This window comes from Phoca vitulina, unplaced genomic scaffold, assembly GCF_004348235.1.
Source record: "Phoca vitulina isolate PV1807 unplaced genomic scaffold, GSC_HSeal_1.0 scaffold10, whole genome shotgun sequence".
Lineage (NCBI taxonomy): Eukaryota > Metazoa > Chordata > Mammalia > Carnivora > Phocidae > Phoca > Phoca vitulina.
In genome coordinates this window covers 22,893,144-22,910,155 of record NW_022589713.1, presented here as the reverse complement: position 1 = coordinate 22,910,155, position 17,012 = coordinate 22,893,144, and the positions used below count along the sequence as shown (strand labels likewise).

Sequence of the window (17,012 nt, the reverse complement as noted above, 5' to 3'; positions counted from 1 at the left end):
GAGCGGCGGGGCGGGCGCGGGGGCCCGGCCGGGCGACGGCGGGACCGCGGGCGCGGGGGCCGCCGGCCCCGGGGCCGCCACCAAGGCCGTGACTAAGGTGAGGGGCCGGGGAGGCCGGGATTCGGGGCCCGGCCGCGCGCTTGCGCCCATGTGCCCGCCCCCGCCGGCCGCCCGCCCGCCCGCCCGGGGAAGCGTCCGGGAGGGGCCGGCCAGGGGGGCGGACGGGCGCGGAGGCTGGCCCTGTGACGGGGGCTTCCCACGCCGGGCCGGCGCGCCTCTCCCCGCGGGACCCCCCAGCCCGCTTCCGCCCCGCCCCTCCGCCTCGTGTCGCCGGCCGGGACCGAGACCCAGTCGGCGGGACCCTCGAGGGGAAATGGGTCTGGGTCCGAAGTAGCCGGCCCAGAGCAGCACTTACCGAGTGACGTATTCTCTGAGTAATTTGGTGTTCTGACTTCAGCCCGGCAGTCTGAGCAGAATTTTCTAACAATCGCTTTTGTGGTAGCTTTAATTGGCATGGCTTGGCCTCTAAGCCCGTAACAGAATAAGTCTCATGACAACATTGTGGTAGACATTTAGTTGTGGGGTTACTATTGACTTTTTCATTCGACTTTTCCTGGTTGCTTTTAAAGTAACAGCTCTCCGGAAGGAACCCGGTGGAAGTAAGAGGGTTGGACTGCTGGGCACGTTTGTCCTCCAGCCTAGTCGGCCTCGGGATCAAACAGGGCCTTTGGCCAGAAAACGAGTCTATATTTTAGGTTCCAGACACTTGATCCCCTTTTCATAGTCTGATATTTGCCTTAGTTGATCAAACTGTGTTTTTACAGGATGAAGATGAGTGGAAAGAATTTGAGCAAAAAGAGGTTGATTACAGCGGCCTCAGAGTTCAGGCGATGCAAATAAGGTATGGTCTGGTTACAAATGTGTTTAGATAACCCTTAGGATAGGTATTGTATGTTTGGTTTTTCTCTGGCCCCAAAGCCGCATCACAGTGGCTTCATGCTTTAGATACGCGTAGTAGGGCTGTAATGGATTGTGTCTTCCTTCTGTGATGGCAGTTCTTCTATATAGTGATCAAATTAGCTGCCAGCTCCAAAATCCTGTGAGAGCTTGCCTACTTATTTGAGACAGCTAAAATGAAATGGGTTTTGTGGCTTCAAAACTTTCACTTTTAACAGTGGTGCATTGAACTTAGGGTTTTTGTTTGTTTCAAAAAATAAGGTGGTTTTCAGATCCTCTCCAATAAGCAAGTTAATATGTATTTTTGTAATTGAAGTATATCTAACAGATATACAGATTTTATTATATGTTCACACAATGAGACCAATCTGTGTAATCAGCAGCAAGGTCAAGAAACTGAACGTTACTCCTGCAGAGGAAACCTAGGCCCTTTTAGTCACTGCCTTCACTCCCAAGAATAACCAGTATCCTAACACTGAAGATTTATTCTCCCTAGAATTTTATAGGGATGGCATCAGGTAGTCTAAGCATGTTATTTTTAAAGCTCAAGAAAACAGGGGCGCCTAGGTGGCTCAGATGGTTAAGAGTCTGCCTTCGGCTCAGGTCATGGTCTCTAGGTCCTGGGATCGAGCCGTACGTTGGGTTCCCTGCTCTGCTGGAAGTCTGCTTCTCTCTCTCCCCCTGCTTGTGCTCTCTCTCTCTCAGAAATGAATAAAATAAAATCTTAAAAAAAAGAAGTTCAAGAAAACAGTAATTTTTAAAAAATTGGGTTGGTTGGTTTAGGGGATTTGAAATTAACGTAAGTCCAATCTGTGATAGTTGGTTTTAGATTCATGTGAATAGATGTCTTATTTTAATGGGCTCATAAAGAAAAAACAGGTGAATATATGGTTCCACCGTTTTTAAGGTTAAAAACTCTTTTATTCCCAGTTTAAAGAAATAAAAGATCTAATGAACTGCCTCCAGTTCGAAGTTTGCAATTTGTGTATACCAGTGACCATGTGGCACACTGGCGGAAGTAATTTTCCTTAACAGAATACTGTCTTTTGACTTCTCCAAGTGGTAATATTTATGGCCTTAAGTAAGTTACTCAAATTAAAAAACCAGGGCTAATATTTTTGACATTTGTTGAATACCTCCTGGAGCACCAGGCATTCTGTCCTAGGTTCTTTGACCTCGTTTCACGAGCTTAACCAGAGTGAAACCTGACTGATTGTGGGAGACTTTTTAGGAAATGGGGCTTCTCCGCTCTTGAGGTTCGTTTGTAGTAATGTTAAGTAGAAGTGATTAGACTAAATTTTTTTCCCAACAACTTCCTGAGTTTGTTAGATGTTTCTGGAGAGGTGTAGTGTAGAAAATACCCCTGTGTTCTCCTGGGGCTTGACCTGTGAAAATGAAGGAGGGCACGTGAAGTTCTTATCCGTCCATCGGGGGTTGTGGCACTGCCTATGTGTGTGGTTCCTGTTTGGCTGTAGAATAAGGCTCTTGGTCAGCCTTTCCTGACCACAGGTTCTTAACTGCAGATTCTGAAGACTTGAGTGACAGGAAAAATAGTGTTTGGTCATGTTGAACTTACTGAGCAAGAGTAGCACTTTCTGAGCGGAAAGATTTCAGATTCACTGAATGCTAGAAATTGATTTTATTATATTATGGAGGATATTTAAACTGCCTATTTTTCTGTCATTGATTATATATCCCATATCCATATTCAGGGTTATTTTTTCTTTCTTTATGGCTACTCCAGAGATGATGAAACATTTCTTAAATCATTTGTATCTTTCACCTGTGCCAGGGGCATAGGTAAATCTCAGCTAGTATGAGTGTTTAAGTTCTGCTTGACCTGAAACTGGACCAGCTTTTATGTTGTGTTTTCATTATTCTTAGCATGTAGTCTTACTCCTGAGTGGTCTGCGACAGGTCTTCCTCTAACCTGCTAACGTTGAAAAACATACCTTCAGGAAGCTGCTTTTGTGGATCCTCAATCACTGTGGAGTCTAAAGTCTGTATTTCTGTTGCCTTCACAACTCATTCAATAAAGAGGAATCTAACAGCCTTCAGGAAAGATTTGAGTGTGAGAAGTCATCTGAGGTTTAATAATAATGACTAAAATTTTCACACTATATACTGAATATCCTTGTAAACTTTGTATTAAATGTTCTTCACAGTGAAACTCGGTTGGGTTAGGGTCCCCAAGGAAAGACACTTTGGTTCATAGGAGTGGAAGTAGGTTACTCACATAAATGTGATGGAGTTGATAATGTCACGAAAACATGGACTTTGGGGAAAGACAAACCTGGGTTTTAGCCTGCTGCTTATGTGTGACCTTGGGCGAGTCACTTTACTTTTGATTGTTCTGATATGCAGAATTGAGACAACAACTAGGATTGTTGTGAGGATTTTTGAACAGGGTATTTGTAAAATACCCAGTCATTAATATTAATCATCTTCTCTATTCATTGGGTAAATTAGAATAACTTAGTGTTGGCAATTTCTGTTATTTAACCATGAGCCACCTGATTTATAATACCAAGATTTGAGGACAAGGGGTAGTGGAGGTACACTACCTACTACTATCATGACTAATGTTAGACTCTGGTGAGTCAATTCACTGTGGACCTAATAGGAGAAAATGACACATTTGGGTTGGCATTAGTACGACCATACAAACAAAAATCCCTCTCAAGGTGTTAAACGTCGCTTATAGACCTTGAATTACTGTCTTCTATAGCTTGGTCTTACTCTTCTAGGCAGAAGCCCTTAGGAAGGGGCAGAGAAATGAGTTAGCTTTTCTTTGAGAAGTTGGGGCGGGTGATTCTTTATGCCTTTAGTCTCTTAACCTTTTTCTGCCTATGAGAGAGGCAGCCTTGCTATCTCAGTATGAGACAAGGGAATATGAAAACTTTGGAAGTTGACTTAAAATACCTTGAAATTTTCAGCCTTATAATCTTAAGTTTTTTCATCCAACTTTTTGCTTTGAAAAATTAGAAACCTCAGAAAAGTTGCAAGAACAATAAAATAAGTACCCATATACTCTTTGCTTAGATCTTTTGATCATTTTTGTCACATTTGCTTTATCTTTAGTCAGCTGCAAATAGTGCATATAGCCTTAAAGTTCTTGACACTGGACCTTATAATAGGTTAGAATGCTGGACCTTTATTGAAGATAAGTGCATTTGAAAGGAAATTTTTCAGTAGCAGCAAACATACTGTATTAATGTTCTATCACATTTACCAACTAGCTAAAGATTTTCAGTATCAAGAGTCTTATAAGGGCTTGTGTCAGATTTTGTGTCTAAATTAATAGATGTATTCAAGGTCGTCATTACGTATAGACAAGTTCTTTAGAGGGATGCCACTGGGAAAGTGATAAGGGGCCTAACGCTGGAGCTTAGATTGTTGGTTGAGCAGTCTAAATGGGACCTGTAGGCCTCTCTGATCTTTAAAATGGATTTTTGGGGGAAAGAAAGATTTCATTTAATATTTGGAGGTTACTAGATGTTGAGCATTTGTCATGTTTCAAGAATGAATGGACTTCTTGGAGGGGCGCCTGGCTGGTTCAGTAGGTGGAGCCACATCTCAGGGTTGTGTGTTCAAGCCCCACGTTGGGCTTACTTTAAAAAGAAAAGTTTTTGGGGCCCAGTGGTTTTTTTAGGAAGCTTCTTAAGAAATCTAGAACTTTAGGGGCACCTGGGTGGTTCAGTTGGCTAAATGTCTCCCTTGAGCTCAGGTCATGATCCCCAGCAGAGAACCTGCTGCTCCCCCTGCTTCTGCTCTCTGTCAAATAAATGTAATAAATTTCTTTAAAAAAGAAAGAAATCTAGACCTTTAAACCCATTAGGTAGAGCTGGTTAAGTTGTTCCTTGAAGAAATCACTCCAGCATCCAAGCTGGATTCATTGTAGCAAATACTGTGTGACTACAGTGTGCCAGACATCAGGATTGTAGAAATAACTCCTACTAAACAGTAGATCATTTCAGTGATGGGCAGGATGCTGTGGAACACAGGAGACACACTTGGTCTCCCGGGAAGGGACTGAGAAAGACTCCTTGGAGGAACGCAGTGCCATTTTGAGCTGCCAGCATAGCTCATCAGGCCATGTCTATCCATTTTACTGTTTTAACAGTGGTTGGATAATAGGGTCAAACCAATGGAGATGCCTAGCATTCTAGCAGAAACACAAGTCTGGATTTTGTGTTAACTGCTAAAACCCTAGTGTTGGGGAAGAAGGGTTAGGATGTATAAACTCTCATGTAATGTCCTGTGAGATAAAGAGGTAAGGGTGTTCCATTTTTATTAATAAACTGCTGCAGGATGTGTAATCCCGATCAACCTTACTGAAAGTGAATTTCTCAAAATAGAGAAAATTTCTGTGTCATATGTTGGAGCTCTAAAGAGGATAAAATGAAGAGGCAACATGAAAGAGTATGAGCCAGATCCGGAGACCCAGGGATTGGCTTGCTACTTTGTAGCCCTGGGGACGGGGCTTAAATGTCTGAGTGTCAGTTGCCTCCTGTGTACAATGGGTCTCCTGCCTGCCTTGGTGTTATTGTGAGGTTTAACTTTGTGAAGTGGTAGGACAGGGCCTGGCCTTCTAGATATTCAGTAAATACTCCCTTTTCTTAGCTTCATTCCCCTATTCCACCAGCAGTGCCTTACAGACTGTTGCATATTTGAGATCGTATACTTTAAATTGTGATAATGTATTTACAAGTACCAGTGTAGTTTTTAGAAATGTGAAATTTAGCTGATGATAAGCTATATATTCTGTTTGGGTCAAATACCAAATTTTAGCCTAATCATCTCCTGTGGAAATGATTCTTTGCAACATGTGTCTTATGGCATTTAGAGATTTGACATTTTCGAGAGTGTGTAAATAAGAAAAAGTAATCTGGATATTTAAATCATTTCTACCCTGCCCTTAGTCCAATGGCCTCTTGGCATCTCTGGGCCTTTGTTCCCACTGTTGGATGAAGGGTCTTGACTAGACAGTTTACAATGTTTAGTTTAACTAAAACTTCAGAATCTTAAGAAACCAAAATATTAAGTTGTCTTGTGCCTGTTATTACAGATACACAATCCCTTTAATTAAATCACTCATTTCTTAGTAATAGTTTATAACTTAAAGGGATTTTTAGATTTTGTGTTTTATTAATTCTTCACTTGTCTCTGAGGGTGGAGAGGTAATAAATGTTACAGTAAAGGAACCTTCTTTTACATGGGACCATCAGTATTCTGTCAGACCAAATTGGGGCTTTTCTTTAATATTTTATTGTGAATTAGAAAAACTATATTTTTTAAGGACATTTGAAAGGTATAACAGCATTAAAAATGTATAAGAATGATCCATAATCCCTTTTGCTTAGAGGTAATCAGTGTTAAAAATTTTTTGGTTTTCAGTTGATTGCTTACTACAAGCTGATAATTCCAGAGTTGAAGTATACTAATCACCATATACTAAAGTAATTTGAAGAAAAATCTATTTTAGAGTCCAGTATACATATTGGAACAATAGTGATTCAGCACATTTTGCTGAGTTAACTGTTTCACAATGATAGACCAACTGAAAGCTAGCATACCTTGGGAGTATGTATGAGTATAAAAGTCCCATGAAGGTTCTTAAAATCTTTGTTGGGGTCTTACCTCCTTGTCTGGCTGGGATTGGGTTACTGGGACATTACTAACAAGTCTTATGTAACTAGGTAAATAACACTCGTGTTTTTACTCATGAACCAAGCAAATTGCATGAAAGTATAATTACATTGGCATCAGTTCTCAGAAGTGGGTGACAAAAAAAAATTGTTTGGAACAGGTCTAATGTTTGGATACCACTGTTAGACTGCTGGATAAATTAGGACCTTCGTATCCTTACCTGGTCATTCATTCCACGTATAAACTTTAGAAAACAGAGTCATAGTGTTTGGTATCTATTTTTAAAAATCTATTTAAAAGAACATGTTCATGTTGTGGGTTTTTGGGATTTTTGAGTTTTGTTCTCTTATTTTTCTCCTAATACAAAGGTGGCATTTGTTTGAAAACTCAGATGGATATTAAAAAGCATGTAATAGTGGGGTACCCGGGTGGTGCAGTTAGTTAAGCATCTGACTCTTGGTTTCAGCTCAGATTGTGAGATTGAACCCCTCGGACTCCACACTCAGCATGGAATCTGCTTAATTACGATTCTCTCTCCCTCTGCTGCCCCTCCCCCCGCCCAAAAAAAAGCCATGTAATAACATTTAACAGCACTTACTATGTGCGAGGCACTTTTCTTGGTGCTTTGTGTCTTTTAAAATTTTCAAAATGGAGCTGTTATCCCCATTTTACGTAGGAGGAAACTGAGGCATATAAAAGTTAAGTGTCACATTCAAAGTCTCCTGGCTATCAGTGGCAAAACCCAGATGATTTGAACCAGGAAGTCTGGTTTTAGAATCTGCTCGTAACTGTTTGCTGCATGAAGAAAATAAAATCAGGCATTCTAGCACCCAGCTACTTTTTAAAACCATTTTTAAAAATCAAAATGTCCTTCTACTTAATATTAGGTGTATAGATTTTGTTTTAGTAAGCCATTGGCTTAACTGACATGCATATTACTTCCATGTCAGCATAAGCCTGACATTTTAAATGGCTGTACAGGATTCTATTATGTGTTAACAAAAAAGGGAAACCAAAGAGTGGGTTGGCCATATTCTCATTATTTTTTCCTCTTGAATTATAGTCTTAAGTAAAATCATGCTACAAATGCAGACTGAGGAGGAGCTCATTCCTCTCTCCCCTCCCCAGTTGCCACCCTAGGCCTCTAAATTCTGGAATTACCTCTGTTGGTGGGCACTGGTTTTGAAATTTTTCTGTAAGTGTCTTTAAAGGAGACCATTAGTTATTCAAGAAATTTGTCTTATAGCCGGCACTTTCCTTGTTCTAATAGAAATGGAAGGAAAGCACCCTGAGATGTCCTTTTGCAGAAGCCAAGAGAGGCCATGATGTTCCCAGGGCCATACACAGTAGGGTGGGAGTCATCTCTACGTTGTTAAGGTCATGATCACTGATCAGGCATCAAAGGGAGAAAATGTCTAAAAGAGTGAAAGGCCAAGGACAGCTTTAGGCAACAGCCCTATTTTTTCAGTAGGAGAGAAAAGCATGGTCAGAATGGTAAAGGAGGTTGATAGGCTGAAGTTCTAGGAAAAACCACCACTGTCATGGAACATAATTTCATGGAAAGGTTGGTAGTCTGTGCCAGAGGCAGCAGCAGCAAGGGCGAAGCACGGCCAGAAGGGGGTTAGATTTGACAGGTGATTCCCTGATTCCTGACTCAAGCCAATTCAAGAATAAAGAAATAAGAAATTGGCATAAACACTGCAGCCAGTCTTAGGATACTACTGAGGGTATCTTTCACATTTATGATTAACTAATAAAGCCAAAGACTGAGTTTTTGTATTCTCTTGTTTTTTAAATGGGTGACATATCTGGTGATAGGGACCAGTTCTATATATTCCCTGTGTCAAACAGTAGGGACTGGCACTAATAAAGTCTGTAGCACTGATGTCAACACTGAACACAGGCTTGTTTCTTCTATTGGAATGTGAGTTCTCGCTTTGTAATATGTACTAAAGGATTAGCAAGTGAAATCATACAACTTTCAAAAAACGTTTGATCACTGAAAATACGCTTACCATGAGTGCATGTTTGGCCACTGTGGTCCTAGAAAATCCAGGGATTACACTCTTAATCCCTCTCAAGTCCCCTTTTCTCAGGTTAGCCTGGCCTCTCTTCCTCCCTCAGTTGCGTGAGGTTCTTAGCTGGGGTCCTGCTCTTCCTTGGGGCTGCTGTATGTAATCACATAGATTGTCATAAGCCTGGCAGGTCACTATGGTAAATATTTCTAAATGTTCTTGAGTATGTGAGGTTTGCAAAAAGGAAAGCAGACACTATCAGACCAGGTGGTTTTCTAAACCTTTTGTAGCAATGAAATCCTTTCATATGAAGTCAGGTGGAAGTCCCAGTGTATAACAGATAACATCCCCTATTTCTGTCTCTTTTAAACAAGTGGGGCATTGAGGCTCTGAGGAGGTGAGGTGACTTCTCTTAGGGTCACACAGATCAGCATTGATACGACTTAGGATTTGGACTCACGATTTTCCTGGTGATTCTGTAACTGAATTCACTTAACTTGCTTTTCCAATAGTGAAAAGGAAGAAGATGATAATGAGAAAAGAGAAGATCCAGGTGATAACTGGGAAGAAGGAGGAGGAGGTGGTGGTGGTGTAGAAAAGTCTTCAGGTCCCTGGAATAAAACAGCTCCAGTACAAGCACCTCCTGCTGCAGTAATTGGTAACCTTAATATTTCATTTTCATAAAGCTGTCTATGTATAATTTTATATACTGTTGGCATTCAACTAAATGAATGCTTGTGGTAGAATGAGTGGGGTTCCTTTCTGTTCTTGGGAGAGACATTCGTATATATCTGTTTAAAGACTTATATCCTAAGTAATTTGGAACTTACGATATGTGCTTTTCTGTAGGCTGCTGAACTTTATATGTAAACTAACTTGTCCAACTTAAATGTTTTAAGTAATTTGTTTCAATTTTTGACAGTTGGCTAAGGGAAATTGTACCTGTGTTTCCACCTCTGTTTGTGTTTTTTCCCCCAATCCCCTTTTTATTCTGTTTTGAAGCATGAATTCTCAGAAGGGCACATTTTATCACTCCTAAGAGTTGATAAGAAATGGTTCTTGGTGGGGGGTGAAGAAATATCAGATCTTCTAATGGGCTGTTGCCCACCAGAGGGCTGAAGTGTGTGAGCAGGTGCACAGTATATATATGGTATTAACATTTCCTGGTGTGGGGGCATGGTAGTTAGGAAATAGATGTCTAAAATGGCTCCTTAGAATGGAAGTGTTGAGAAAAGTTTGAGAAACATTGCATTAATATATACCCATTTTTTTTAATGCAGAATAATATAAAGAGTAACAAATAACTCCAAATCTTACTGCCCAGAGAATAAAGATAACTAGTGTGTGTCAGCATTCTTGCATCCTTTCTAGCCCTTTGCTATGCGTATGTATATATTTTTCCATTTAACTTTTTTTACTGCATCTGTCACTGATCCTGATGACCTCAGCATTGCTAACCTCAGTGTCCAAGTCTCGGTCCTCACCCGATTTGCCCCATCAGCAGCGCTTGCCGTAGTTGATCACCCCAGGACACCACAGTCTCCTGCTCCCTCCGTGGTTGGTTCTCAGTCTCCCTGGCTGGGATTTTTTCTCTCCTGCCTCTGAGAGAGAACCTACCCCAGTGCTCAGCCCCGGCTGCTCCCCGCACCCTTCCTCCCTCACCAGGCTCCACATGCCAGCAACTCCAAAATTCACATGAGCTCAGATCTCTTCTGACCTCCAGACACGTAGATCTTAACTGCCTAGCCGGCATCTCGATATCCACATATCCCCAACTGAACTCTTCATGTACAGTAGACCCTTGAACAGCATGAGGGTGGGGCCCCGAATCCCAGTGCAGTCAGATCCACATTTCACTTGACTACTCCCAAACTTAACTACTGAGTGCCTACTGTGACTAGAAGCCTTACCAGTAACATAAACATCCCAATTGACACACGTTTTGTACATTTATGCTACTATATTCTTAGAATAAGCAAGAGGGAAAATATTAAAATCATCAAGAAAAAATACGTTTACAGTTTTATACCGTATTTGTAAAGAACATCCACGTGTAAGTGAAGCCATGCAGTTCAAACCTGTGTCGGGTCAACACAACAGCCTTCGTAATCTCACTGCGATTCTTTCAGTCACTTAGGCCACAAATCTTGGAGTCATCTTTGATAACTTTTTCTTGCTCCAAACCTAAATCTAATTTGTCAGTAAATTTGTTTTGTCTTTATTTTCAAAATCAGACACTCTGTGTGACTAGTTCTCTCCAGTTCCACTGCTACCAGTGGTTTGAACCGTTAATTTTTATATGGATTAGTGAGGTCACCTCTTCACTGGTCTGCCTGCGTCTGTACATACGCTGTTCCCGAACCTCCAGTGCTGTCCCCTCTGCTCGGAGTAGAAGCTGAAGTTCTCAGGGACCTGCAAGGCCTTGGATGCCTGCCTTGTGATCCCTTCTTCTGACTTGGTGTTTCTTTTAATCTGGACCTCGCTTCCCCTGCTCCTTGAGGATACTAGGCACACTGCTGCTGCAGGCCCTTTGTGCCTGTGTTCTCAGCCTGAATCCGCTCTAAGTAAGCTTTTTCTGCAAAGGGCCAGATAATTAATTTAGGTTTTGAGGGCCGCGCGGGAGATGGTTCTAATTACCCGGCCGTGCTGTGACGGCACAGAAGCACCCGTAGACGATACATGCACCCGGTGAGTGTAGCTGCGTTCCAGTAAAACATACACAAAATCCGGAGTCGGGCCAGATTTGGCTGGTTTACCAACTCTAGATGTGTTTGCCTCCTTAAGGCTTTCAGGCCTTGTTCGGTTTTCACCTCAGCACTGAGACCCCTGCCCATCGTGTGCTCCCTTGACGAACTCTTCCCCCGATCTCATCTTTGGTATGGCACCAGCCTTTACATGTGTGTGTCTCCTCCCTCGAGGCCAACACTGTCCCGTAGTACTTTCTGCAGTGATGGAATAGCCTCTGTTCGCTGTAGTAGCCGCTAGCCACAGGTGGCTATTGAGTACTTAAAATTCAACTAATGTAACTAAGGAACTGAATTCTTGAGTTTATTTCATTTCAGATGGCTGCATGTGGCTAGCAGCCTCAATATCCAGTTGTTTGGGTTTTTTTTAAGATTTATTTATTTATTTAATTGACAGACCGCGTGAGGGGGAACACAAGTAGGGGGATTGGGACTGGGAGAAGCAGGCTTCCGGCCGAGCAGGAAGCCCGATGCGGGGCTCGATCTCAGAGCCCCAGGATCATGACCTGAGCCGAAGGTAGTCGCTTAACCAACTGAGCCACCCAGGTGCCCTAGAATATCCAGTTCTTGAAGGCATGTCCCTAACATTTGTATCCCCACTGTGTAGTTTCGAACAGCACCTGACACATAGCAGGTGCTCAGTCACTAATGAATGAGTGTGATATTACAGCTTTCCCACACTTAATTAAAAGCTGTATGAGACAATAAGCCTTTATAATAGTATTCAAATGGCTGCATTATATTGCAGCTGATAAATGAGGGAGTAGGCGTTTATTTGAAATGAAGTTTTTGATAAATGGAAAACACACATAAAATACTGAATCCATATTGAGAATGGGGAGAAAAAAATGATATGTAGCGAAAAGCTGGAAGGTTCTGTCCCAAAAATGTTAGCCATCCTGGAAGACATGGGGCTGCTCGGCTGCTTAGTTTTTTTTTTTTTCCTGCTTTACCTGTGTTTATAAAATACAACGAAGAGCCTTAAAATCCATTGATGTAGAAGACAAGGAAATTATTAAAGATATGTAGTAGTTTATTTTTACTAGTCTTTTAGAAGTAAATATATACACAAGCATTTTTGTAAATAAATTCTTTACGCCTGGCATGTTATGTAACCCACCAACCAGGTAAAGAAGTGATTATCCACATTTACCTGTATGTAAACTGAGGGCTGAGATAGTGCTGTTCTGAAAGACAGTCCCTGATGGACTGTCTCCCAGGTGCAGAAGATTCTTCTCCCACTTCCAGTAAGTTGACTTCCAGAAAGAACTCATGTACATAGGTAATCGAAGTTACACATGATAGAGAAGTTAGAAGACTACTCCAGAAAGTTAAGAGTATTTTCACTTTCAGACATTTTCTCGGATAACTATCCTTCAGTTGTCCAGAAACTTCTTGTATAGGTATTGGGTTTTTTTCCTGTAATTGTCAAGTGATCGGGAATGCGGGACTAGCTTACTAAAATGCCACGCATTTGAATAGTTTCTCTAAACTGTTATAAAATGTTAGTTACAGAGACCCCAGAACCAGCAATGACTAGTGGTGTGTATAGGCCTCCTGGAGCCAGGTTAACCACAACAAGGAAAACACCACAAGGACCACCAGAAATCTACAGTGATACACAGTTCCCATCCCTGCAGTCCACTGCCAAGCATGTAGAAAGCCGGAAGTAAGTACTCTCAACTCTTGTCTTTTGTCTGGGAGCCCTGTCCCTTGGCCAGCAAGTGGGATGTAGGAGATAGGAAAACCCACCTGAGGTGGAGGGGAGGGGGTCTCCTTGGTAAAGGCCAGGCTGCAGCTGATAGGCAGCTGAAAATTAGGTGGGACTTACGTGCCTGGGAGTGGGAAACGGGGTAAGGACCCTGGAGGGGGGCAGCGGGGAAAGAGCGCCAAAGACATTGTCTACAAAAGTTGCTTTATTCCTGGTTGGTGGTGTTCTGTAGCTATGACATCTATCTAGTTAGATTCTTTGTAAGCACATGTTCCTTATAGCATGGAAACTAGAAATGTAAGAGCAGTATTTCATTGTATTCCCTGTTGATGTGAATAGATGAAAGATTTTGGCATTTATAAATCTAATATTAAAATAATCTTATTTCAGCAGGTACTTAAAATGAATGCTACCTGGAATTAAATGACCACATAATGGCACTTCCACATCCTTTGTAGGGACATGAATTTTTTTTTTAAGTAAATAAAATGGGAAGAAATGTAAAGGACATCAGTTGGAAATACTGTTTGGGGGCGGGGGGTGGCTTTTAAAGTAAATTCCAGCCTTTTTGCTTCTTTGGGAGCCCAGCTGGCTTGAATTTAAGCCTCCATTGGACTCGCTCCTCTGCTCTGTCCTACAGAATAAGGGGGCAATGATCCCCCACACTCACCTTGCTTTATCTGATCTCCTCTCATAAAGTAGACGTGAGGAGAAATCACTGAATAATGAGTAGAACCTGACTTGAATAAGAAAATTGTTGCCCTTATGTATAAAGAAATGTATTGTTTATTATTTGCTTAAAATAAAAGTGACTCTTAGAAGGAATCAGTGTGTCATCAGATAGCCTTTTGACTTTGCAGTTGTCTTCAAGTTGGTCCCAAAATAGGTTTGCAGTAAATAGTATTCAAATAGATTTGCTGCCACAGAAAATAGGACCATAGAGCTTCAGTATTTGTGTTTTCTGTTCCTTGGAAGCCCGGAAAATGATCTGATGATGATTTTATGGGCAGGTTTCCCCTACTGTCGAAAGTAGAGCATTCCTGTGAAACCCCTCCTAAGCCAGAAAGGCATAAAGCAAAGAGGGTCCCCCGCTTTCTGAAAGGTTGCATTACGCCACTTCACTTTTATAGGAAGACCTATTTTCTTGCGCTAACTTGCGCTAACTGAAAGAAATCGGAAGAGGATTTTCACTGTTACGAAAAAAGCTGTCGCCATACTAACTTCTGTAAAAGCAAGTGGTGTACGCAAACTTTGGGAAAGCAGGATACCTGTACCGGTTTCCCCTCCTGTTACTCCCTCAGGATACTTCTCAGGGGTGGCTTTTTTTTTTTTTTTTTTTTTGGAGGATCAACAACCTAGTGAAGAAGAAATACTTACTGATTACATTTCTTTTCCCTTAGGGATAAAGAAATGGAGAAGAGCTTTGAAGTAGTAAGACACAAAACTAGAGGTAGGGATGAGGTTTCAAAAAACCAGGCCCTTAAACTTCAGCTAGACAACCAGTATGCTGTGCTTGAAAATCAGAAAAGCAGCCACACACAGTACAATTAAGGAATGGTCTTTGCTAACCCTTCTAAGGTAACTAGGCCGCAGCTAACCACCAGGAACAGCCATTCGTCATCTGACCGCTGCTGGACCCACAGCCGATGCAGACCACTCGGTATAAGTGACCGGCCCTATGGTACTGGGGAAGTACAGGTGTCACGGCTGCTCTTTGTATATATTGGATTTAGGGGGATTCTCATTGTTCTCTAAGTGCGTGAACTAGATTCAGCGGTGTTCTTTCATTATTACTCTGCAAATACAAAACCAGAAACTGCAGCCAGTGGTCATTTCAAAATGTTTTTATGTTCAGATACTGAGCCTTCGTAAGGGCTGACTACCTCAGGTTTGCTGCACTCGTTGCGGACTTCATGTGGATCACAACTTCTGGACACGAAGGTTACAGCTAGTAAGTGTCGGTGTGAAGGTTGAGACCAGCTCTACTGGATTCCTATCAGAAATCCTGCAGAAAGTCAGCCATCTGGGTTCTGATCTGCTGTACAAGATGAAGATTTAAGTGACCTTAATTAACCTGTCCTGTGCCCCACCCTTAAGGATACTCCGTAGTGGGCTGTGTTAGACTTCTGGAACGTGCCGCTCTCAAAAGAACTCCTGTGTTCAGATAATCTCTGTAGGGTTGTGATTTTATTATTTAAACTTTGAGTTGTATTCTGAGGTAACCACAAATTAAATTCAGCCAAACTTGGGTCCACCAAGTGGGAAAGGGGGGTAGGGGAGGGAGTAATCTTATTTCTTTTAGTAATTTTTTATTTGGGTAGTGCTTTTTCTGTGTTCCACACATTAAGGCCTTTTTTTTTTTTTTTTCCTTCTTTCTTGACTTGGAATAAGTTCTTTGACAGAGCATATTGCTTGGTTAAATAAGTGACCTGAAATATGCATTAGAATTGTGAAATGTCTCGTGAATTTGCCAATCCCTAGAGTGGAACCAAATAGCCTTTGGTGTCAAGGGCAGTGGATGCGAGGGGCTCTACTTCAGGTGCTGCTAAGCCTCCTCTAATCAGGTCTAAACTGTACGGTAAACTGCAGGGGAGAGTATGGGTTCTGCTCAGGCCAAGGGATTCACTGACCGGTCCTTACCAATTCAGAGCAACATGAGCAGAACCTTAGCCTAAAACCCACGTAGGTTTTCACGGATCTTGCATGATCTTTGACAAGATTTCCAGATACACTTGTGCCCAAATTTTTCAGGTATTGGACATTCTATAGATGCAGTGATTGTGCCAGTTTAGCTCTGTTACCAACTTTCTGGTATGTCTTTATGTTCATTTGAAGAGTCAGGGGCGAAGACAGGTGATGTAGCACTTCTGTTTTTAATAATTACAGCTTAAACTATCCAGTAATTTTTGGTCCTTAAAGGGACTTCAGGAAGCTACCCAGGATTACTGAAAAGTCCATCTAATGAGATAGTCTGGTAATGTACTAGTTTTGTATCTTTGGTTCAATAGATATATTTCAAAGTGGTATGTGACCACTTGACGCAGAGTCTGGGTTTCTCTCTAATAAATCCCTTTGCCAAATGCAGGAGTTGCAGACTTGCTACTGGCAAGAGTGAAGCAAGTGAGCGAGTAAAACTATCCTGGTGTGGGGGCATATCTCCTACAGGAGTGCAGTCTTGATGAAAGTGTCAGTGCAGGAATCGGCTCCTGGGAGGTCACAGTATCTCCTGACAGGACCTGCCCACCACATCTGGGCCAGGATGTTGGCGTTGTTTGAGGTGGCAGGCAGGGTGCCTGCCTTCTGGTGTATTGGGGTGAGCAGCTGAGCCAGCCAAGGAGAGGTTGGATGATTAAGCAAGAAACGAGGGATTCTTGGTTAAACTGAAGACTTCATTTGGGAACCAAAAATCTTAACAAATAATCTCTTGGACCTTGAGCCACATATTTCCCCTGAAAAGTATGCATTTTTTTCCAGCAAAATTGCGTTGGGGGTTATGTAACTGAGGAATGAACTGAGATGAATATGTGGAACTTTTATTTAATGGCATACTATACTAGAAATCTGAAGACCTGCAGGAGATTTAAAATTCCAACTCTTGTTATAACTTTTTAAAAGATTGTGAAATTATAAAAATGCACATGAATCAAGTTTTAATATACTGTATGATGGGTGGGTGAGGCTGTCCATTGTACCATTTCTTTCTTTGAATTCTCAGGCATGGTTTGGCAGTGCAAGAACTCTGTAACATTAACAAATTCAATAAAAAGTAAATATATGGATTGTGCAGTCTGATTGTTTTTATTCATTCCCCCCCATAGTTTTTATTCTTAATCCTTAAAGTATCCTGTTTTTTGAAAATGGCTAACTGATGCCACGCCTCCATCGCTGTAGGAAGATGGTACTCTTGATCTCAGGGGGGTACCTTCTGTTGGAAGA

General features: G+C 41.8%; 1 protein-coding gene across 4 annotated transcripts in view; it reads left to right on the top strand.

The window, feature by feature from the left end:
- The window catches only part of CDV3 (CDV3 homolog), a 17,756-nt gene extending 900 nt beyond the window's left edge, over positions 1 to 16,856 (top strand). The window contains exons 2-6 of one of the 4 annotated variants that reach the window (XM_032408679.1): positions 1 to 97; positions 825 to 901; positions 9,134 to 9,279; positions 12,875 to 13,034; positions 14,477 to 16,856. The exon at positions 1 to 97 is cut by the window's left edge and continues 42 nt beyond it. In XM_032408679.1, coding sequence (XP_032264570.1) covers positions 1 to 97; positions 825 to 901; positions 9,134 to 9,279; positions 12,875 to 13,034; positions 14,477 to 14,627 — 631 coding nt within the window. In that variant the 3' untranslated portion in view covers positions 14,628 to 16,856. Of the gene's footprint in view, positions 98 to 301; positions 419 to 824; positions 902 to 9,133; positions 9,280 to 12,874; positions 13,035 to 14,476 lie in introns of those variants that run through there. The other 3 variants (XM_032408677.1, XM_032408678.1, XM_032408676.1) reach the window with 3 other exon arrangements.
- The last annotated feature ends 156 nt before the right edge of the window (positions 16,857 to 17,012 follow it).